A 17,774-nucleotide genomic window follows, 5' to 3' on the forward strand; every position below is an offset into this window, starting at 1 on the left:
TTTGAGTACCTTTTCCACATTGTTCTTTTCTCAAAATTCTATTGTAAAATTAATCAAATGTCAAGAGTTACATGTCTCCGCCCTCTGAAACATCTTTTAATTATACATGATTTTCTCATAATATACATTGTTAACAAAGAAAAAAACTTTCCTATGAATAACCTTCGTTGAGAACTGGATCAACATGATTTTGCATAATTTATGCTACATTACTAATAAAAACATAGTGACTGGGCCTCAAGCCTGCCTACATCTAGCATATTTTAGAAACAAAAAAAAATGATTTAGTCAACTCCTCATTATGGTAATAGTGCAGAAACAGAGCAACATCGGTTTGCTCCAGTTTTTTGCCTTTTGACTAAAACTATAGTCTTGAGCACATCGTATTAGCTACATTTCCGAACTAAAAACTAGAAAAATGTACAACTGGCCACATGTGTCATTGTTTTATATATATTCACATTTTCGGGGTACCAGCCACAGCTCTGACATAGAGTCGCAAACTGGTGTCGACTTGTCCGAAAGGTCCCTGACCTTGGTTTGGAATTTTCGAGAGACCTAAGGTACTTGGGGAACATTAGTTTCCCTTTTGACAAGGAGGTAAAGCCAAAAATTGCATATAATAGCAATAAAGGGCAATGTGTGAAATCATGCATAACTGGGGGTATTAACAAAGGAGACATTTAAAAAGCTTCTGACTCACAAAGAGGTGCAAGAGTTGACGCAGTGCTTAATTTGAGCCGGTGGTCTCCGGTGCTCGGTACCAGCACTTAACTGTCAACACCGGTACTTGTGAGACTTTGCCACAAGGTGGTGCTGTCTGGCTTATTTAGAGATGCCCACAGCAACAGTGAAGAATTAATTCAATATACATTAAAAATGATCATTACCGGCTGCCCAAGCCATTATTATAGCCCTGGAATAGTCAGAACTGGCACACTTGTAGGAAAGTGATTGGTAGTAGTTCTGCTGTTACTATCATTGGCAGCATGGCTGGGGCAATGTGTGGTGTAAGCTGCAGTGGCCTCCTGACAAGAACCACAGCACTTATTTTGTTACAAATTAAGCACTGAGTTGAAGGTCAGCCCGTGAAAGGCTGGAGACTAAAGACCACTTAGAGGTCAGCCAGCAGGCTGGGGCAGTCGAAGCAGCACTACCACTATAGCTGCAGCCCTCCCACCATCCTCAAAGTTCCTGTAGTATGATTATGAAATGTATCAAAAATGCTCCCATTAAGCTCAAATTTGTCAGTTTTGTAGGGAAACATGAAATAGTTTAAAATGTCATGGTATGCTCAGAAAGGCAAACATCCTTTACCATGCAACCATTACAACGCGGTATGGTTACATCGTGGTTTTTACAACGAAAGTCGTTACACCGACTTGCACTGGAGGGCGCTCTAGACTAAGGAATAGTGTGAATTACTATTCCAACACCTTCCCTACTGTACGTAGACTGGAGTTGGAATAGTAATTCACACTATTCCTAAATCCAGCGCCCTCCAACGCAAGTCGATGTAACGACTTGCGTTGTCACGACCGCGATGTAACATACCGCGTTGTGATGGTACGCGTTGTATCATCATACATCCGCTCAGAAAGTCAGACTCCCCTGAAAGGGTGTTTATAGATTTTCAGCAGACAGAAACATTTTCAAAAGAAGCACTGGCAACTCCAACAGGCTATCATTTACAGCAGTGTTTCCCAAACTGGGGTCCGTGGACCCCCAGGCTGTCCGTGACACATTCCCAGGGGGTCCTCAGGCAGCAGTTTTAAAAGCACTCCAAAAGTCCTTGAAGAATTAGCAGTTTTCGAGCAACAATAAAAGTGTCAAGATAACACCAGTGATTAGTGTACCTGCTGTAGAGAGATGAGAGTTTTGTCCAGTGACAGGTTTGCGTTATCTAATGTAGCACAGAGGGTTAATATGCCTGCTGCAAAGAACGCGTACCATGCATTTTAAAAAACAGTATTTTATGTGCATAGGTCAGTGGATTACTTCTTTTGTCACAGAGATTCTTTTGTTACTCTTCAGCTCATAAGAGAAAATCATAATCTAGCACAGTGACCTATAAACTGTCATCAAAGAGCTGCTTCACACTGCATAGTACAAGTTAGTAACTTATGTTTTTTCCCAGTCTTTCTTTATCCTGATGCTGCTAAAGGGGTTTATTTAGTTGGAAATGCATTTTTATTGTTAAAGTCAATGCTAACCACTGTGTTAGGTTCTGAATCCTGGTATTTGTGCTTTTCCAGACCAAGCACTCTTTAAAAATGCCTACCAGTATGATTGACATGTGAATCCTACACCTTATAGTCCCCTTTGCCTTATGTAACATTTTCTCTACACTGATTTACAAGTATGATTCATTGTCTCTATATGTGTGTGATGTAAAGTGCTCTGACATCCTACAATGGTATGAGAGATGCTATAAAACAAATGAAAACATGTGACAGATGTGCTATGGAGAAATGAGAGACACTGTTGAAGGGTGATAATAAGGGAATCATTGAAGAACCCCAACAAAGATTGTTGTATCCTGGTGCATAGTGAGGTCATCATTTAATATTCATTAAAAGCTAATACAATTCAATATATAATGATAAATGTGTTGTAGAATGCACCATTGTATCCTAAATTTTCTTGGGGGGAGAGCCCCCCAAAGCCCCCTTTGTAGTGGTCAGCCTCACTCACTGCACTTGGTGTGCACTGTATGGGGACTGGTCTGAAAACATTTGCCAGGGCTGCTTTGGGTTTCCAGTCTGGCCCTGGCAGGAGCCTTGTACTGCGAAATAAAAGTAACCATTTAAAAGGTAATCACAGAGATGCAGCACCAACCTTCCCATTAAAATGTTCCCATGTTTTGCAAACTCTTTCAATATAAAATACTAAAATCCTTAGTAATTAGAGTATTTGTTTTGTGTGCACATGTGTTTATTTTTTTCGAATTAGTGTTTTAATGTTTGAAATTTAAATTGTTCATCTTGCTGGGGGGTCCCGGGCTTCCAGTGGTGAGTCAATGGGGGTCCTCAGAAGTCAAAAGTTTGGGAACCACTGATTTACAGTTTAAGCAGTATGTACTGACTTTGGCAGTGCTTTTTAACATTATGTTGCTTGCTTTCAAATACCTACTACTTCATGTTAAGTTTCACAGATTTTTGTTTTATTTTCCCTTGCACTTGGGAAAAACTATAAAAAAGAAATACTTAAATATTTCGCAGTGACTCACAATGTATTACCAAATTGTAGGACTGTAAACATTTTTGTCTGTGACCTTTGAAATTAAATATAGCTTAAAAAACTGCAACCAAAATCAGCCTGTGCAACATCCCTAAAATGCAGCATATGCAGTGAATCTAATATTTTTCGTGATGCATGCATGTATTTGAATAGTGTAAACGTAGCCAGAAGCAGAGATACAGTCAAAGAATGACTGAATGGGACCCGCAACAGAAATCACTAGGGGTCATATGTAGGTAATTTCTATTTACCGATTTCTAAATACCGAATTTTACCGATTCGGTATTTAAGAATCGGTAAATAGAATGTAGGTAACAAATCGGCAAATTTTACCGATTCGGTAATATTCGTTATTACTGATTCGGTATTTACCGAATCGGTAATGAGGCATTCCTTCCCATTCATTCCTATGGGCCTTGAGGCCTATAGGAATGAATGGGAAGCCATTCACTATTACCGAATCGGTAAATACCGAATCGGTAATAGGGGGAGCATATTCAAGGGTGGCAGGGTGTCACATTGACACCCTGTTGCACCCCTGAATCGTGCATGTGTGCACATGTGGCGCACATACATGCCCTAAGGGCATGTATGTCTGCCACATGGCACTTTTAAAAAAGCACAAAATTGCTTTTGAAAAGTTATTCGGTATTTACCATCAACTTGTAGTTGGTGGTAAATAACGAATCCTTAAACCAAAAATGCACTCACTTGAGTGCTCCCTACATAGGATTTAAGGATTCGGTAATTTATCGAATCAGTATTTTACCCATTTCTTAAAATACCGATTCGGTAAATTACCGATTCCTTAAAACCTGCCTCCTACATTAGAAAGGGCTAAATACCGGACGGTAACGGGAAAATTACCGATTTTTGGCTGTTACCGACCGGTATTTAGCTATCTATATATGGCCCTAGATGTCTCAGTGGGTGAAGTTTGGAAACATCACCTCTCTCCATTGAGAAAGACATTTCTTCACTTCTCACTGGTTTGAAGATAATCAGTGGAACCCTAGGCACGGACTATCAGTCTGGAAAGAGGGCGTCAAATATGTCACAGTTTCATATCATTCGTTGTAGATTTAGTGGTTCTTTGCAGTGGCAGGAAACTGTGTCCATTACTGCTGGGGCCAGGAGACACACCATGTATATGATGTTGATGACCATCTCAGCAGTAAACAATTTACGGCCACAGAATGTCCTGTCCTTTCTGGGCAGGACAATTTGCAGAAGGAAATCCTCACTGCAGGCTGCCGGTGAGCTAGATTTCAGGATGGAGGAAAACAGGAATTATCACAGCCTTCATGGAGGGGAGATTTCCCCACCCTAAAGCTAAAGAGGAGATGGTCTATAAGTGTAGCTGCAATTGAGAAACAGGGAGTCAAATAAGGCATGCCAGCAGAAAATGCGAGATAACTGCAATAACATATTCTTGGCTTACATTTCTGGAGTAGCATACCTGTATTATAAAGGTCTTTTTCATCAGGGGAACAATAATGGCCCCATCCCAATTTATCTTAGGGCTCTCTCTGGTACAGAAGGCTTGAAGATGTAAACACCGATGCTATCTCAATATCATAAACATGATCCATTGTGAAGCCACACATATACAAACAGTGGGGTTTTGTGCCACAGGCAGCCATTTTATAAGAAACCAGAAGAAGCCATCTTAGATCCTGCTGTAGCAACCAGTATCACCCCATTTGACTGTATTTATTTGGCAATGTGTTGCCATTCGGAGTTCAATAAGGAAAGTCCTATATGCCTTGGCCTGAGTTGGTGAGACTGGCATTGCACCGTGATTCAACATGTATCTTGTCAAGGAAGTAGTCATCAGAGAGAAGTTATAAAAACGGTGGATCTATCCAATTTTTTCTGGTCTTTGAATACAGGAGAAGGATTACATAACTTTGGTATGAAAAATGGCACTGATATGGGGGATCCCTCGCTCACAAACAGAAAATGAATGCATGACATCTAACTTCGTATGGGTTGATGATCTGGGCAACTAAAAGGAATAAGGACAAATGTGGGAAGTTCCAACCGGGTCTAGCCCGCTGAGGATGGGAAATGTCTTAAAAAGTGGCACTCCCTTGGCAAGTGAATGGCAAACGTGGGTTTGGTATCTATGCAGCAGAAGGTGTCATAACTCCAACAATTGTTTAGAATGGCCTATGAGTGTGTTCTTGTGTCACTTGCATAGATAATTATGCTCATTTACAGCGTGAATCAATGGTGTAATAGATGTCCTTGTTACTTAGAATGAAACATATTTGCTTGCTGACCACACATTGGACGTGGGGTGCTGCCAAGCTGTCTGAATGCATGAGCTGTTCTTCGGAACACGAAACATTACCACAATCACATTTATAAATTATACTCAGCATTTCCCCTACCTGCGTCCACAAAGGCATGCAGCGCTTGTTGGTAGTAGAACTCGGCCCTGTCGTACTGTTGCTGCTGACTGTATGCATAGGCTAAGTTACACAGGCACTGTCCCTGTGCATTCCTGTCTCCCATAATACCTGAAAGAAGAATCCAGTATATTTGTGGATAAGCAGTACGACGAAATGGCACATTTTATAGCATGAAACATTATTTTCAGCACAACTGGAATGCTGTGCTAAGTTCATGTGGCCTACATCACTCTATGTCTGTTTCATTTTAACACCCACCTACCTACATCTTTGATGTATGTTGCATAAACAGTCATTTGAAATGAATTTCCAGTTTCCACAGACCTGCTGGAGTGACAATCTAGTGGGACTTCTTAGTCGGTGGATTGTGTAGGGTAATGGCGCTCCTGGGAAATGAGCAGTGAGTATATACTAGTGTACAATTATGATTGAGGTGCATAAGGGTGGGGAGAGCCACCCTCCTCCCCGATGTGTGGATAACCACTGATAAACCAAAACAACAGTCCCTTACAGACGCCGACTGTATATATTATGTATCATTGACAATAATAAAAAACACTCTTGTTCCTCCATTGAAAAAGTCACTTCAGTTTAATCTTGAGATCCTTAGCCAACACGTGTTTCGTCACGCTTAATTGTTGTGCACAGCGACTTCTTCAGGGCTAAGAAACAAACAAGTGTATAGAAGTTGGAAGTAAAAGATATTCATCACTAACATCAGATGTCCGTTACCCTTTGTGACAGTATGTTTATCACTAAGAGCGGCTCAAGTATAGTCCTCAAGACTGTGGAAACCCATCCTTTTTAGAAAAACATATCACTATTGCTGTCTCTAGACAGACTTGTGCAGTTAAAAGATGATCGCCATTCCAAATAAAAATTGTCAGCAAATGAAAATCTGGCTCGTTTCTTGTGACTTATGATGGGGTATATTATCAAGACAGGCGATAAAATTATCGCCGCTTTAGCGGCAGATAACTGCCGCTAAAACGGTGATAATGGTCTTGATAATATGCTCTATGGAATTCCAATTGAAGCTCAGGTTAGATGCCCTTCACATCTAACATGGGCTTCAATTGGAAATCCATAGAGCATACGATCAAGCCCATTATCGCCGTTTTAGCAGCAGTTTTCTGCCGCTAAAACGGCGATAATTTTATCGCCTGTCTTGATAACATGCCCCTTAGTGACATCCAATCTCCAAACACTTAGTAGTGACTCTTCTAAAGTGATTTAAGAAACATGGCACCCCCTCAATGTTGCCTTGGATCAAGAAAAAGTATATTTATAATCTAAGAAGTACCTCTAATCTCTTTGTATGGATCCCATATGGGGAAAAGGTACAAGGGAAGAAAATAACGTGATATTGAAATAACTAATCCACTAGGACTCAGAGGCAGAGTTTAAAGCATTTGTGAATACATACAGTAATACAGTGAAAACACTACAAATGGACACCACACCAGGTTAGAAAAATAAGTAATCTTTATCTAAACCACACAAAACCAAAACAACAAAAATACACAATACAGTTATCAAAATAATCTTCTTAGATTGTAAAAACAGTTCTGTTCATAGCAAACTATGGATGCGACACTTTCAACACACAGTACTTTGGATGCATCAAAATCGCAAACAAGAACAGCTGCAGGGAAGGTGATGCGTTGGTTCCTTCTGCAGAGGGAAGGTGATGCATCGTTTCCTTACTCCAGGGGAGGTAATGCGTTCGTTCCTTACTGAAGGGGAGGTGATGCATTAGTTTTTTACTGTCCAGGGAGGTGATGCGACGTTTTTTTTTACTGCGGCCTCGGTGTCCTTGTAGACTTGCTGCCCTGGTGCAATGTATGGGGATCGTGGATGCGTTGGTTCTCGATGCGGCGGCGGCAACAGTGCTGCGTTGGTTTCTCCAGCCGCGGTCCCACGATGCGTTGGTTCTTGCAGCCACACAGCAGAGCATGCGTCGGAATCGGTAGGTGATCTCGGACTACGTAGATCGGGGCACTCGATGCAGCGATTTCTCTAGCTGAGTGCACGTGTTGCGGCAATTTTGTCAGCGGCACGATGGTAATGCGTGGAAATTATTCCTGCATGGTAGCGACATGGCGGAAACAGGTGCGGATGTGTTGTGCTTCTCTAAGTTGCATTCCTTTTCCAGGTCCCAACAGCAGGAACAACCTCCAGAGGCCTAGAACAACAGCAGGCACCTCTTTGCAGGTCTGAACTCCCAGCAAGGAAGTGCAGTGGAGCTGAGAGTGAAGTCTTTGTGTTCTTGAGACGTCAGAACAGGAGGCAAGCTCTACTTCAAGTCCTTGGAGATCTGACACAGCACACAGTCCTTGTCCTTTACTTGGCAGAAACAGCCACTGGAGGCCAACCCCAGACAGCACACAGCAAAAGGGCAGTACTTCTCCTTCAGTTTCTCCAGCCTTTCTCCTTGGCAAAGGTTCCTCTTAAATTCCAGAATTAATCTGGGGTCTGGGCCCCAATAATTATACAGCAAATCTCTTTGTTCTCTGGTGGCAGAGAAGCCCTGTGCTCAGTCAAAACTAGTTCTGTCCTCTCTGGTCCAGCTTCCTGGCAGGAGGTGGAGACAGCATTGTGTAACGGCAGACCAGGCGAATTGAGATGAAAGGCAATCGCTTTCCCCTACTCTAAATGCACCCCTATTCCATTTTGCCCAGCCCTGACTCATCCAAGAAAGGCAGGACACACCTCAACTTCCCCAGTGGCTGTCTACAGTGAATGCACATCTCCAGCCCCTACCACTCCAAAGCCAGACAGTCAATCCACAAACCAGCAGAGGCACACAGGATGGTTAAGCAAGAAAATACCCACTTTCTAAAAGTGGTATTTTCAAACACAGAATGTAAAAATCATCCTTACTAAAAGATGCATCTTTATATTCTGAGATCAGGCATACTAAACTTTACCTTCCCATCTCGTCCCAATGGAAAGTTATATTTATAAGATGTTATAAATAAACTCCCATTCTATCCTATAGGACAGATAGCCTTTCAATAGTGAAAAACAAACTTCACTGTAGTTCACTATCAGAACATGTTACACACGTCACAACATGCCCTACCTTTTACAGACACTGCACACTGCCCACAGGTGTACCTAGGGCCTACCTTAGGAGTGACTCACATGTAAGAAAAGGGAAGGTTAGGGCCTGGCAAGTGGGCACACTTGCCAGGTCAACATGGCAGTAGAGACTGAACACAGACACTGCAGTGGCAGGTCTGAGACCCCTTTGAAAGGCTGCTTGTGTGGGAGGGACAATCAGTGCTGCAGGCTTGCTAGCAGCATTTGACTTAAAAACCCTGGGCATACACAGTGCACTGTACTAGGGACTTAGTGGTAAGTCAAATAAGCCAATCATATAAACACCAATCCATATACACAATTTACAGAGGGGGAACTTGCACTTTGGCCAGCAGTGGCAAAGTGCCCAAAGCATCTAGACCAGCAAAAAAGAAATTCAGCACACAGCAAAAATTCAGGAGGCAAAGGCAAAAATGCAGGGGAAAACCATGCCAAGAATGCCAGGACTACCAGTCCACCATTCAATGTACCACGTTTGAATGTAAGACAGACAGCAGTCCACACCAACAAAAAATTACTGCAAGTTTAAAAATCAAAGACCGTTTATATAACATGAGAACATATTTCCAAAGTTACTCTAGCCTACTAAAATGACTCCTATTGAAAAATTGTTTTCAATATGAGAAATGACTTGGACACCTTCTTTCAACGTTACTTTTTCATTAAATTGGATGTTTCATAGCATACCGTTTTACTTCAAATGCCCAAGGGAAATCACCAACACAGACAACTAGGGTTGACAAGGTCAATGTTTGTGGTACCAAGGACACACCAGGAATGTCTCTGGTGTTCTCTAGTTAACATTCATGGAGCAGGTGCCGTTGAGCGTGGAACAAAGGGGAGCTCTGCAGACCCATGTGATCTTCATCACAACAGGGTTGTTGGACAGGGGCAAAGAGACTCGTAGGATAATAACATTGCAATATGTGCAATGTTTCACTATGGTTGATTTACAGAAGCTAGGGTGCACTGCTGGAATTCAGTTCCTGCTCATAAACATCACAAAATGTTAGAAAGCAGAAGGGCACATTTGAGCCACTCCCAAATCCTCAACATATTCCATCAGAATCTAACCATTGCCCCACGAATACCAGAATTGGTTTGCTGATCTCTAAGAAGTCTCAAGATTGAAGGTGTTTTAACCAGACATTCTCCTCCTGCCATTTTGTGATCTCAGACAGACTGCCCCATTACCTTCTTTCCAAAGAGCCAAAGAAAAGTAGCCATGGAAAACCACCCACTTGAACTCCATACTCTTGGGACCCCGCCCATTGTTTAACATAAGATGAGGAAGGGAGGGCCCTATACTTTAATAATGGAGACTGAGAGCTGAGGCTGTACTCGACCTGAAATGGTGTCGTTATTTGGGATTAATCAAGATTTGGTGGAAAATGTAGGCGTAATGAGAGAGACATTTACGGTGGTAAGGGGAGCAACTTGTATTACCCAAAGTGATAGGTAAGAAAGGATTTCGGAAAGAAACTGATGAAACTGGAGGAATGGGGTAAAGAACATGGGGTAAAAACAATTGAGTGGAGGAAGGTCAATGATGTAATGTCCTGAGATGCACTGATGAAAAAGAAGAAGGTGTGGAAGCAAGCCTTGGAAATACTGTGCTGGTTTGGAGATAATAAGCATTGAGATTAGACAACAGAGAAAGTTAGTTAACTCTGGTCTTTTTCTAGATAGGCTGATTTGATAAGAAGAGAGACATCAGATAACAGCAAGAGACAGAGGGAATGGAACAATAACATATACAGAAGTTGATGGGACACGCATGTGCAAAATATTATAAACCAGTATAGGATACTGTATACACAGCTTCTCTAGTAGACGCTAAACAGAGGAGTGACTTACTGGGGTAGGGGCAGAATTAGCTCCACCGATAGAGAAAGACTTGAGAAGAAGTTATAGAATACAATAAAGTGTAAGATTAGTTTGAGAAATGCTCTTTCAGAGCTCTGTGCTGCATATGGTGATATTTTGGCAAACAACCACCATCAGATACCATCATCAGCTCCTTGTGACAATCCATCAGACATACTTTATCTTTGAAAGACTGTCAAAGATGTCCCCCGGTAACACATAAATATCCAACATAGATAAAGACTGATGCTCACCATGCACACGTTTGTCTTCTTCTCTCAGTTGACTCAATTCAGAACAAATAGAATCTCTTTCTTAGAAGAGATATCTAAACTAAGATTACTGGATTGCCAGCCTAGTTTTGATTTGTACTGATCATTATGCCTGGGTTAAGAACTGCATTATTTAATATATTTAACAATGATCATCACAAGGTGAAATAAAGCTAGTTGCTGGGAAAAAAGCAGCCCTGCCTAGTACAATCTATGATGACGAGCATCTTGCTGGGTTTTTCATGAACTAGTTCTAGTAAAATGACATCTGTCAAGCCTTTCAAAAGAAATCTATGGGATGGCTGTATTCATTTGCTGCACATCCCACCGAACATGAAATTTGAAAACAAAACTGAAAAATGTATCTCCTGTGGAGGAGTGACATACATCTGAGTGACAGCTGTGCATTGAACAGAGATAGCTGAAAGGATCTTTACACCCTTGAAATTATCTACTTTGTCTGCTGTATTTGCTGCTTGGTTAAATTAGGAATCACATTAAAATTATTCGAAAATTCGAAATAACAGAAGATACAAGTAGTGAGTGGAGGCAGAAATCGCTGAGAAGAGATTCACAGTTACATTTTCTTATCAGAATCCCCAGACAATGTCCCTATTTCATCTTTTAGCCCAGAGGCCCTAGAGGGAGCCCTGTCATTGTCAGGTCCCATCTTGGGAAATACCACATGATACAAAGTGTTACGTTTTAAGAACAGGTCTGATCCATATGGAGAGGTTGGTGTTTTTGCAAAGTTGCCTCCTAGATCCTGGCTCTTGCACGGTTTTTCTTAACGCTGTAAGCCTCTTTGATTAAAATTCAATGGAGGTGAGGTCAGAGGTGCCTCATGCACTAAATTAACCTCTTCCTGTGCTTAGGAACCCAGGTGAGCTAATCGGCAACTGCAAGGTGCAGCCAGAATAATATATTGCGAGAGACCTCCAGATCATCTAAAAACATAAATGAAAGTGCATGCCACAAAACAATCAGATGTCATAAGAACCAGATATACACAAGTGTTTATTTGCAAGTCGGACTACAAATGTTGTGAGACTCCCTGCAACGCTTAGATCCTGAGATATAAATATCTGCCATTCAGGGTGAGTTGGGAGTAAAATAAGGGGGTAATTGTGCACATCTCAAAATTACATTTACAAATATAAAGTTGTTAGGTACGGTGGTGATTTGAAAGCTCAAAACTCTAGTTACCAGTCAATGTTAAAAACAAAAATAAAGGAAAGACTCTAAAGTTCACTTTGAGAAAACATATTCTTTTAATTAAGGGGGTATTGGAAGTGGGGTTTTGGTAGAGGCTCATATGAATTATTTGTAATGGTCTCAGCATCTAACATGACGCCCACATATCCTAGACATTCCAGTCTCTTGCTTACTACAGTTCCCAGAATCCTTGTGCATGCCCTGATTGTGCTCTAGGTTTTCCTTGTATGACCTGCTCCTGACTATTTGCCACAGCACTTAGGTTCCTTCCTAGTGCTTGCTCGACATTTTCCTCTTGGGCTCTAGTGTCTTGTAAGTGTGCTATTTTGTCCTCATCTGTGTATAAATGTAGTCCTTTGTACAGGAGTTGGGTTGTGGTTTGCAAGAGGCATTTCCTGACCCATCCTTTGGCTTGTGTTACTTCTAGTCTTAGGTGCCATTTCTGTTTCTACAAAAAACTATCAGAAGGTGCCAAGTCCATAGAAAAAGGAATAGTGAACCAATGACTGCTGTGAAAAAGTGCAAGGGATCCCTCGGGTGGTCGGGACAACACCCAACAGGAGTTAAGAGTCCATCAGCCCACCCTTACTGGCGGAGCATCGTCATCTGGAACTCTGGGGAATCACTGTCTGCGCCCACAATCGCGGGCCACAAAAGGCTCTGCTAAGTGCACAGGCCACTGATTCCCAGAAGGAAGTACTCCTGCCAGGGTTAGCACCCAAGACCTAGGGACTCACGTGATGTGCAGTGCTCCGGTGTAAATGTGAAATTAAAAATGAATACTTGGGCAAAAAATATGTTTATTGAAGATTAACCAAGTTTCATATCTTAAAAAGCCTATAGTCTTTAACAAAATAGACTAATTCGTGGCTCAATTATGGTATGGTCGACATGTTTCAGCCGGAATGGTCACCTGACCCGGCTTTCTTCAGGACCAAAAACAAGATAGATATAATTTAAGATGCTACTGCAGGAAAAATATATTGCTAGTGAAGTGTGAGAAGCAAAAGACATACAATAAAAGTCATGTAAGGTTAGTGGCAAAAGCCACCCTACCAGACGAGCAATCTCGTACTTGGATGCAAGATAAATATCTTCTTCCCCAGCCTTTCGTGGGGGAACGCCTCACCTCACCCGGCTGTCCACCTCACAGACAGCTCGTTGGCTAGTCTGAAGTACCGACGGACAGAGCGGTGCCTCCATCTCCGAGCAGTCAGCCGGGTGAGGTGAGGCGTTCCCCCACGAAAGGCTGGGGAAGAAGATATTTATCTTGCATCCAAGTACGAGATTGCTCGTCTGGTAGGGTGGCTTTTGCCACTAACCTTATATGACTTTTATTGTATGTCTTTTGCTTCTCACACTTCACTAGCAATATATTTTTCCTGCAGTAGCATCTTAAATTATATCTATCTTGTTTTTGGTCCTGAAGAAAGCCGGGTCAGGTGACCATTCCGGCTGAAACATGTCGACCATACCATAATTGAGCCAGGAATTAGTCTATTTTGTTAAAGACTATAGGCTTTTTAAGATATGAAACTTGGTTAATCTTCAATAAACATATTTTTTGCCCAAGTATTCATTTTTAATTTCACATTTACACCGGAGCACTGCACATCACGTGAGTCCCTAGGTCTTGGGTGCTAACCCTGGCAGGAGTACTTCCTTCTGGGAATCAGTGGCCTGTGCACTTAGCAGAGCCTTTTGTGGCCCGCGATTGTGGGCGCAGACAGTGATTCCCCAGAGTTCCAGATGACGATGCTCCGCCAGTAAGGGTGGGCTGATGGACTCTTAACTCCTGTTGGGTGTTGTCCCGACCACCCGAGGGATCCCTTGCACTTTTTCACAGCAGTCATTGGTTCACTATTCCTTTTTCTATGGACTTGGCACCTTCTGATAGTTTTTTGTAGTACTTTGAAGGGATTGGAGGTGTAATAGTCCTTAAACTAATTGTCCCTTTCTTGACCCCTTGATAAAGTGAGTTGTTTGGCCATTTCTGTTTCCCCAGGAATCACCACAGTGTGTCCTGCTTGACCCACAACGGATTATCTCGTGCATGTAAGTAGAATCCTTGTTTGTACCCTAGGGTCCAGTTACATAATCACTTCCGCTACTTTCGATCTCTGAGGTTTGCAAGGTGACTAATTGTATGAGTAAACTAAACAGATATATTGATATTCTCTAATGCTGTGTAAGTTATGAGCCTTATCTGTGTACAACCATTGTGGTAGGCAACCCAGTGTGCTTGTTTATTATTGGTTCAGTTCATTGTTTGTTTACATTAAGGTTGCCTTCTCTATGCTATTCCTGTGCTTTACCCAGTTTGTGTCTGTTCTTTCCTGGTGTATGCCTTTTCTTGGTCCTATGCATCGGTACACTACTTCCATAGGTAGATATTCCTTGACCTTGAGAGGTACTCCTCCTGGAGTCCATGAGAAGATGTGGGTCAAATCTATTGAGATGTCTCCCCCAGTGAACATGGGTACGAGAGCCATGGGTGCATGGCCCTCTGAAAGTACAAAGGCCTGGTAAATTTACAAGAAGCACCTATTGTCTATCCAACTTGCTAATAACCACAACAAACTGTCCCTCACTATTCATGTCAACTGACACAGCCTTATAGGAAGACCTAGCCTCAAAAGGAACCCCTGGCCTGAAACAACTGAAGGCCCCTACAGTGTATTTCAAAACATCTATTCAGAAAACCTAACCTCTCCATTTATTCATCAACAAATCCTCTTTCCTCCTGGTTCAGGTGTGTCTCTTACAATAAAACTATCTGGGCATCAATGCATGTATTATGTATCTTTTAGTGGGGGCTGCACATATATTTAATGATTACTGCCTGTTCTCCATTATATTAAGGGTGCAATGTCTGCTCACCCAGAGGAGTCCCTACTGCAATTACTGGGTTTTAAGCCAGGTCACAGTCAGTCATGCATGAAGTGTGCTGGGACAGCAGGCTACACTGTCAAGTCTGAGCACAAAATAAGTGAGGCACAATGAAAGAGCGTGGGAGGGGGAGAGAGCAGATGGATGATACAGGGTCACAGGCAGTGTCAAAGAGTTTATCTTCCATCTTTTCTCTCTTCCTCTCTTTAATCACACACATTCTTCTCTTTCTCTACCCACAGAAAGTACCCCCCCACTCATTTCCCTAGTTTACCCCTCCTTTCAGGTTGAAAACACAGAAGAAAAACCAGACTCAAAGCCTACGGTGTAGTGTGTTGCATACAATTTTAATGGATAGCGTGTAGGAGACTTTAAGGAGACTATGGAAAAGGGTCATAAGGAACATATTTATACCAATCACTGTTTTCTGGAGTGCAGTGGTGAAGCAGCAGAAACGTCAACACTTATACCTTGCTGTTTCTGTGTCTAGGGATCCTGCCATACTACAGTTGACACAAGCAGTGTCTTTTTACATAATGCACGAGAAACACAACATGAACCGAAATGTTTCTTGGTTTGAAAATAATCTGTATTTTCATTATCCAGTGCATTGGTACCCACTCAACTGTCTTGAAAATATGAAAGGCTGATTTGGCCCTGCAGAAGTCAAGTTCTCTGACCTGTACTTTGCACATACACTCTTACATCACTCAGTGATTTTTGCATACTAGTCCAATAGTTTATTCAACTGGTACTGGGCCACAAATGAGGGAAAGTCTTTCAATCTGCTTCTACATAGTGTTGTCTTCTTGGGCAGCGTACTCCATGTACACCAATACTTTCTTGAGATTATACAATATAATTAAGGAAGATTTGGGTGGGAAGATGACTGTTGAAGCCTTAGCCACTCCCAGTGCTTCACTGACTTGGGTCTTTGTCTTGGAAACCATCCCACTGTAGGTACTCAAGAGGAAGGGAGCTAGTTGATCTTACAGCTCCTTGGGAGTGGAAGAAAAGGGTGAGACCCTGAAGCATTAATGCATTTGTGGATGATCAGAATTTATCGTTGTTCAATGATGTCATGTGTGAATCAAGACTTAGGAAGCCAGCACACGTAAGCCTGGCGGTAATGTAGAATAAATAGGTGCTTACCTGTTTTGTGGACCACAACAGGGTTAGTGAGGGCTTTGGGAAACTGAGAGGGATCATGCCAGAGCCCTGTATACTTCTGGGCAATCTGGAGCCTTGGAGAAGTATATTGGACAGGGCCATTGATGGAACATAAGAGTGAGGAGGAGCCTGTGGAGCTTAGGGAAGAGCAGAAGATCTGACGATGAGCTGGAATCTTAGGACCTTAGTTTATGTAGAGCACCAGGCGAGCTGACAGTAAACAGAAGCCTCAGGGACTCTCATGATAAAGATGTATTTCATTGATCTTTAGTGTGAGCAGGGCTCTGGGTAAGAGTGAGCCTGACATACAGGTCCCTGACCTCACTCTGACTATGGCGACCCTCCTGATGCTGTCAGGCAGACAAATACTTATTACACACATTTACAGCGTCATACAGGCTGATCGGATTAGGGTCTCCCTCAAGGTGGAAGACACGTGGCAAAGGCTGAGTGAATTCCCCATTACAACAAGAGAATAGCACAAAATACATAGAGGAGTCCAAGAGCGTAATTTAAAGTTGCCCAATTCAAGATAGTCCACATTACACACCTTTCGGCAAAACTCCTCAATATATCCCGCAAGAAGCATGAGATTCCTGCGCTGCGGACACTCACCAGCAGACGTCCTTCATATGGTGTGGCATTGTTCTTGGAAAGCAAATTACTGTGAGGAGGTTTTGAGGCATCTGCGCGACACCACAGGGTGGCAGATAGTTAGGGAACTGAAACACGGTCTCTTGGGTTTGAGCCCTAAAAAGAAACCAGGATCCTGAGCAGAAAATTTGCAAATCTCAGATTGACACTGGCCAAAGACCACATAGCCATCCAATGACTTAGCCCGACACCCCCACTGATGACGGACTGGCTTTGGGATTTGACAGAGTGGGTGTGCGGAACTATACCTTATTTCTGTCACTAACCCTCAGCATTAATTTATATTGACTCGGCTTCCCCAGTTTCACTGGTTTTTAGCAGATCCTATTGAGTAAAATAAAGTCAATAATCTAAATCCATGTACTTGCGATGATTTTACAGATCAGGACAGTCTCCACTTTGTGTTGTTGTTAGAAATTGGATTTTTGGTTGGCTAAGGCTTGCGCTAAAGCCAGACAGAAACCACCACTCTAGTCAGGGCAAGGGAGTTACACGCCAAAGATAACCCCTGCTCACCCCCTTGGTAGCTTGGCACGAGCAGTCAGGCTTATCCCGGTGGCAATGTGTAAAGCATTTGCGCACGCACACAGCAACAACTTCCCAGGCACACCACAAAAGGAACTCCACACAAGGTTATATCAACAATAACCTTTGTATTCTGATTACACATTAGAATAGTAGCACACATAATATACACTGTGCCAACTGGCACTGGGCAATATTTACAAGGGATTATTTACACCTGACAGGGCCAACTGGACCACTGTCAGTACCATCACAAAGTGAACTTAGTAAAAGTAAAACAGATCATAAACGTCCAACCAGTAAACACTAGTAATCACAGTACTTAGCATCAGCCTGTAACATAAACTACATTATGCACAGTATCACATCAGGCGTGAATTATATTCTGCGCCAACCTCACCAGCATAAACACATTATGCAA

At 42.3% G+C, this 17,774-nt stretch overlaps 1 protein-coding gene across 3 annotated transcripts in view; it reads right to left on the reverse strand.

Moving 5' to 3' along the window:
• Positions 1–17,774, reverse strand: part of LOC146859990 (tetratricopeptide repeat protein 24-like) — a 355,993-nt gene that overhangs the window by 277,862 nt on the left and 60,357 nt on the right. For 2 of the 3 annotated variants that reach the window (XM_085646308.1, XM_085646309.1), the window contains exon 4: positions 5,637–5,765. The exons of the other annotated variant lie outside the window; for it this stretch is intronic. In XM_085646308.1, the coding sequence (XP_085502434.1) occupies positions 5,637–5,765 (129 nt within the window). The remainder of the gene's footprint in view (positions 1–5,636; positions 5,766–17,774) is intronic. 3 annotated transcript variants of the gene reach the window in all.

Source organism: Triturus cristatus, chromosome 3_1 (genome assembly GCF_964204655.1).
Source record: "Triturus cristatus chromosome 3_1, aTriCri1.1, whole genome shotgun sequence".
NCBI classification, from domain to species: domain Eukaryota; kingdom Metazoa; phylum Chordata; class Amphibia; order Caudata; family Salamandridae; genus Triturus; species Triturus cristatus.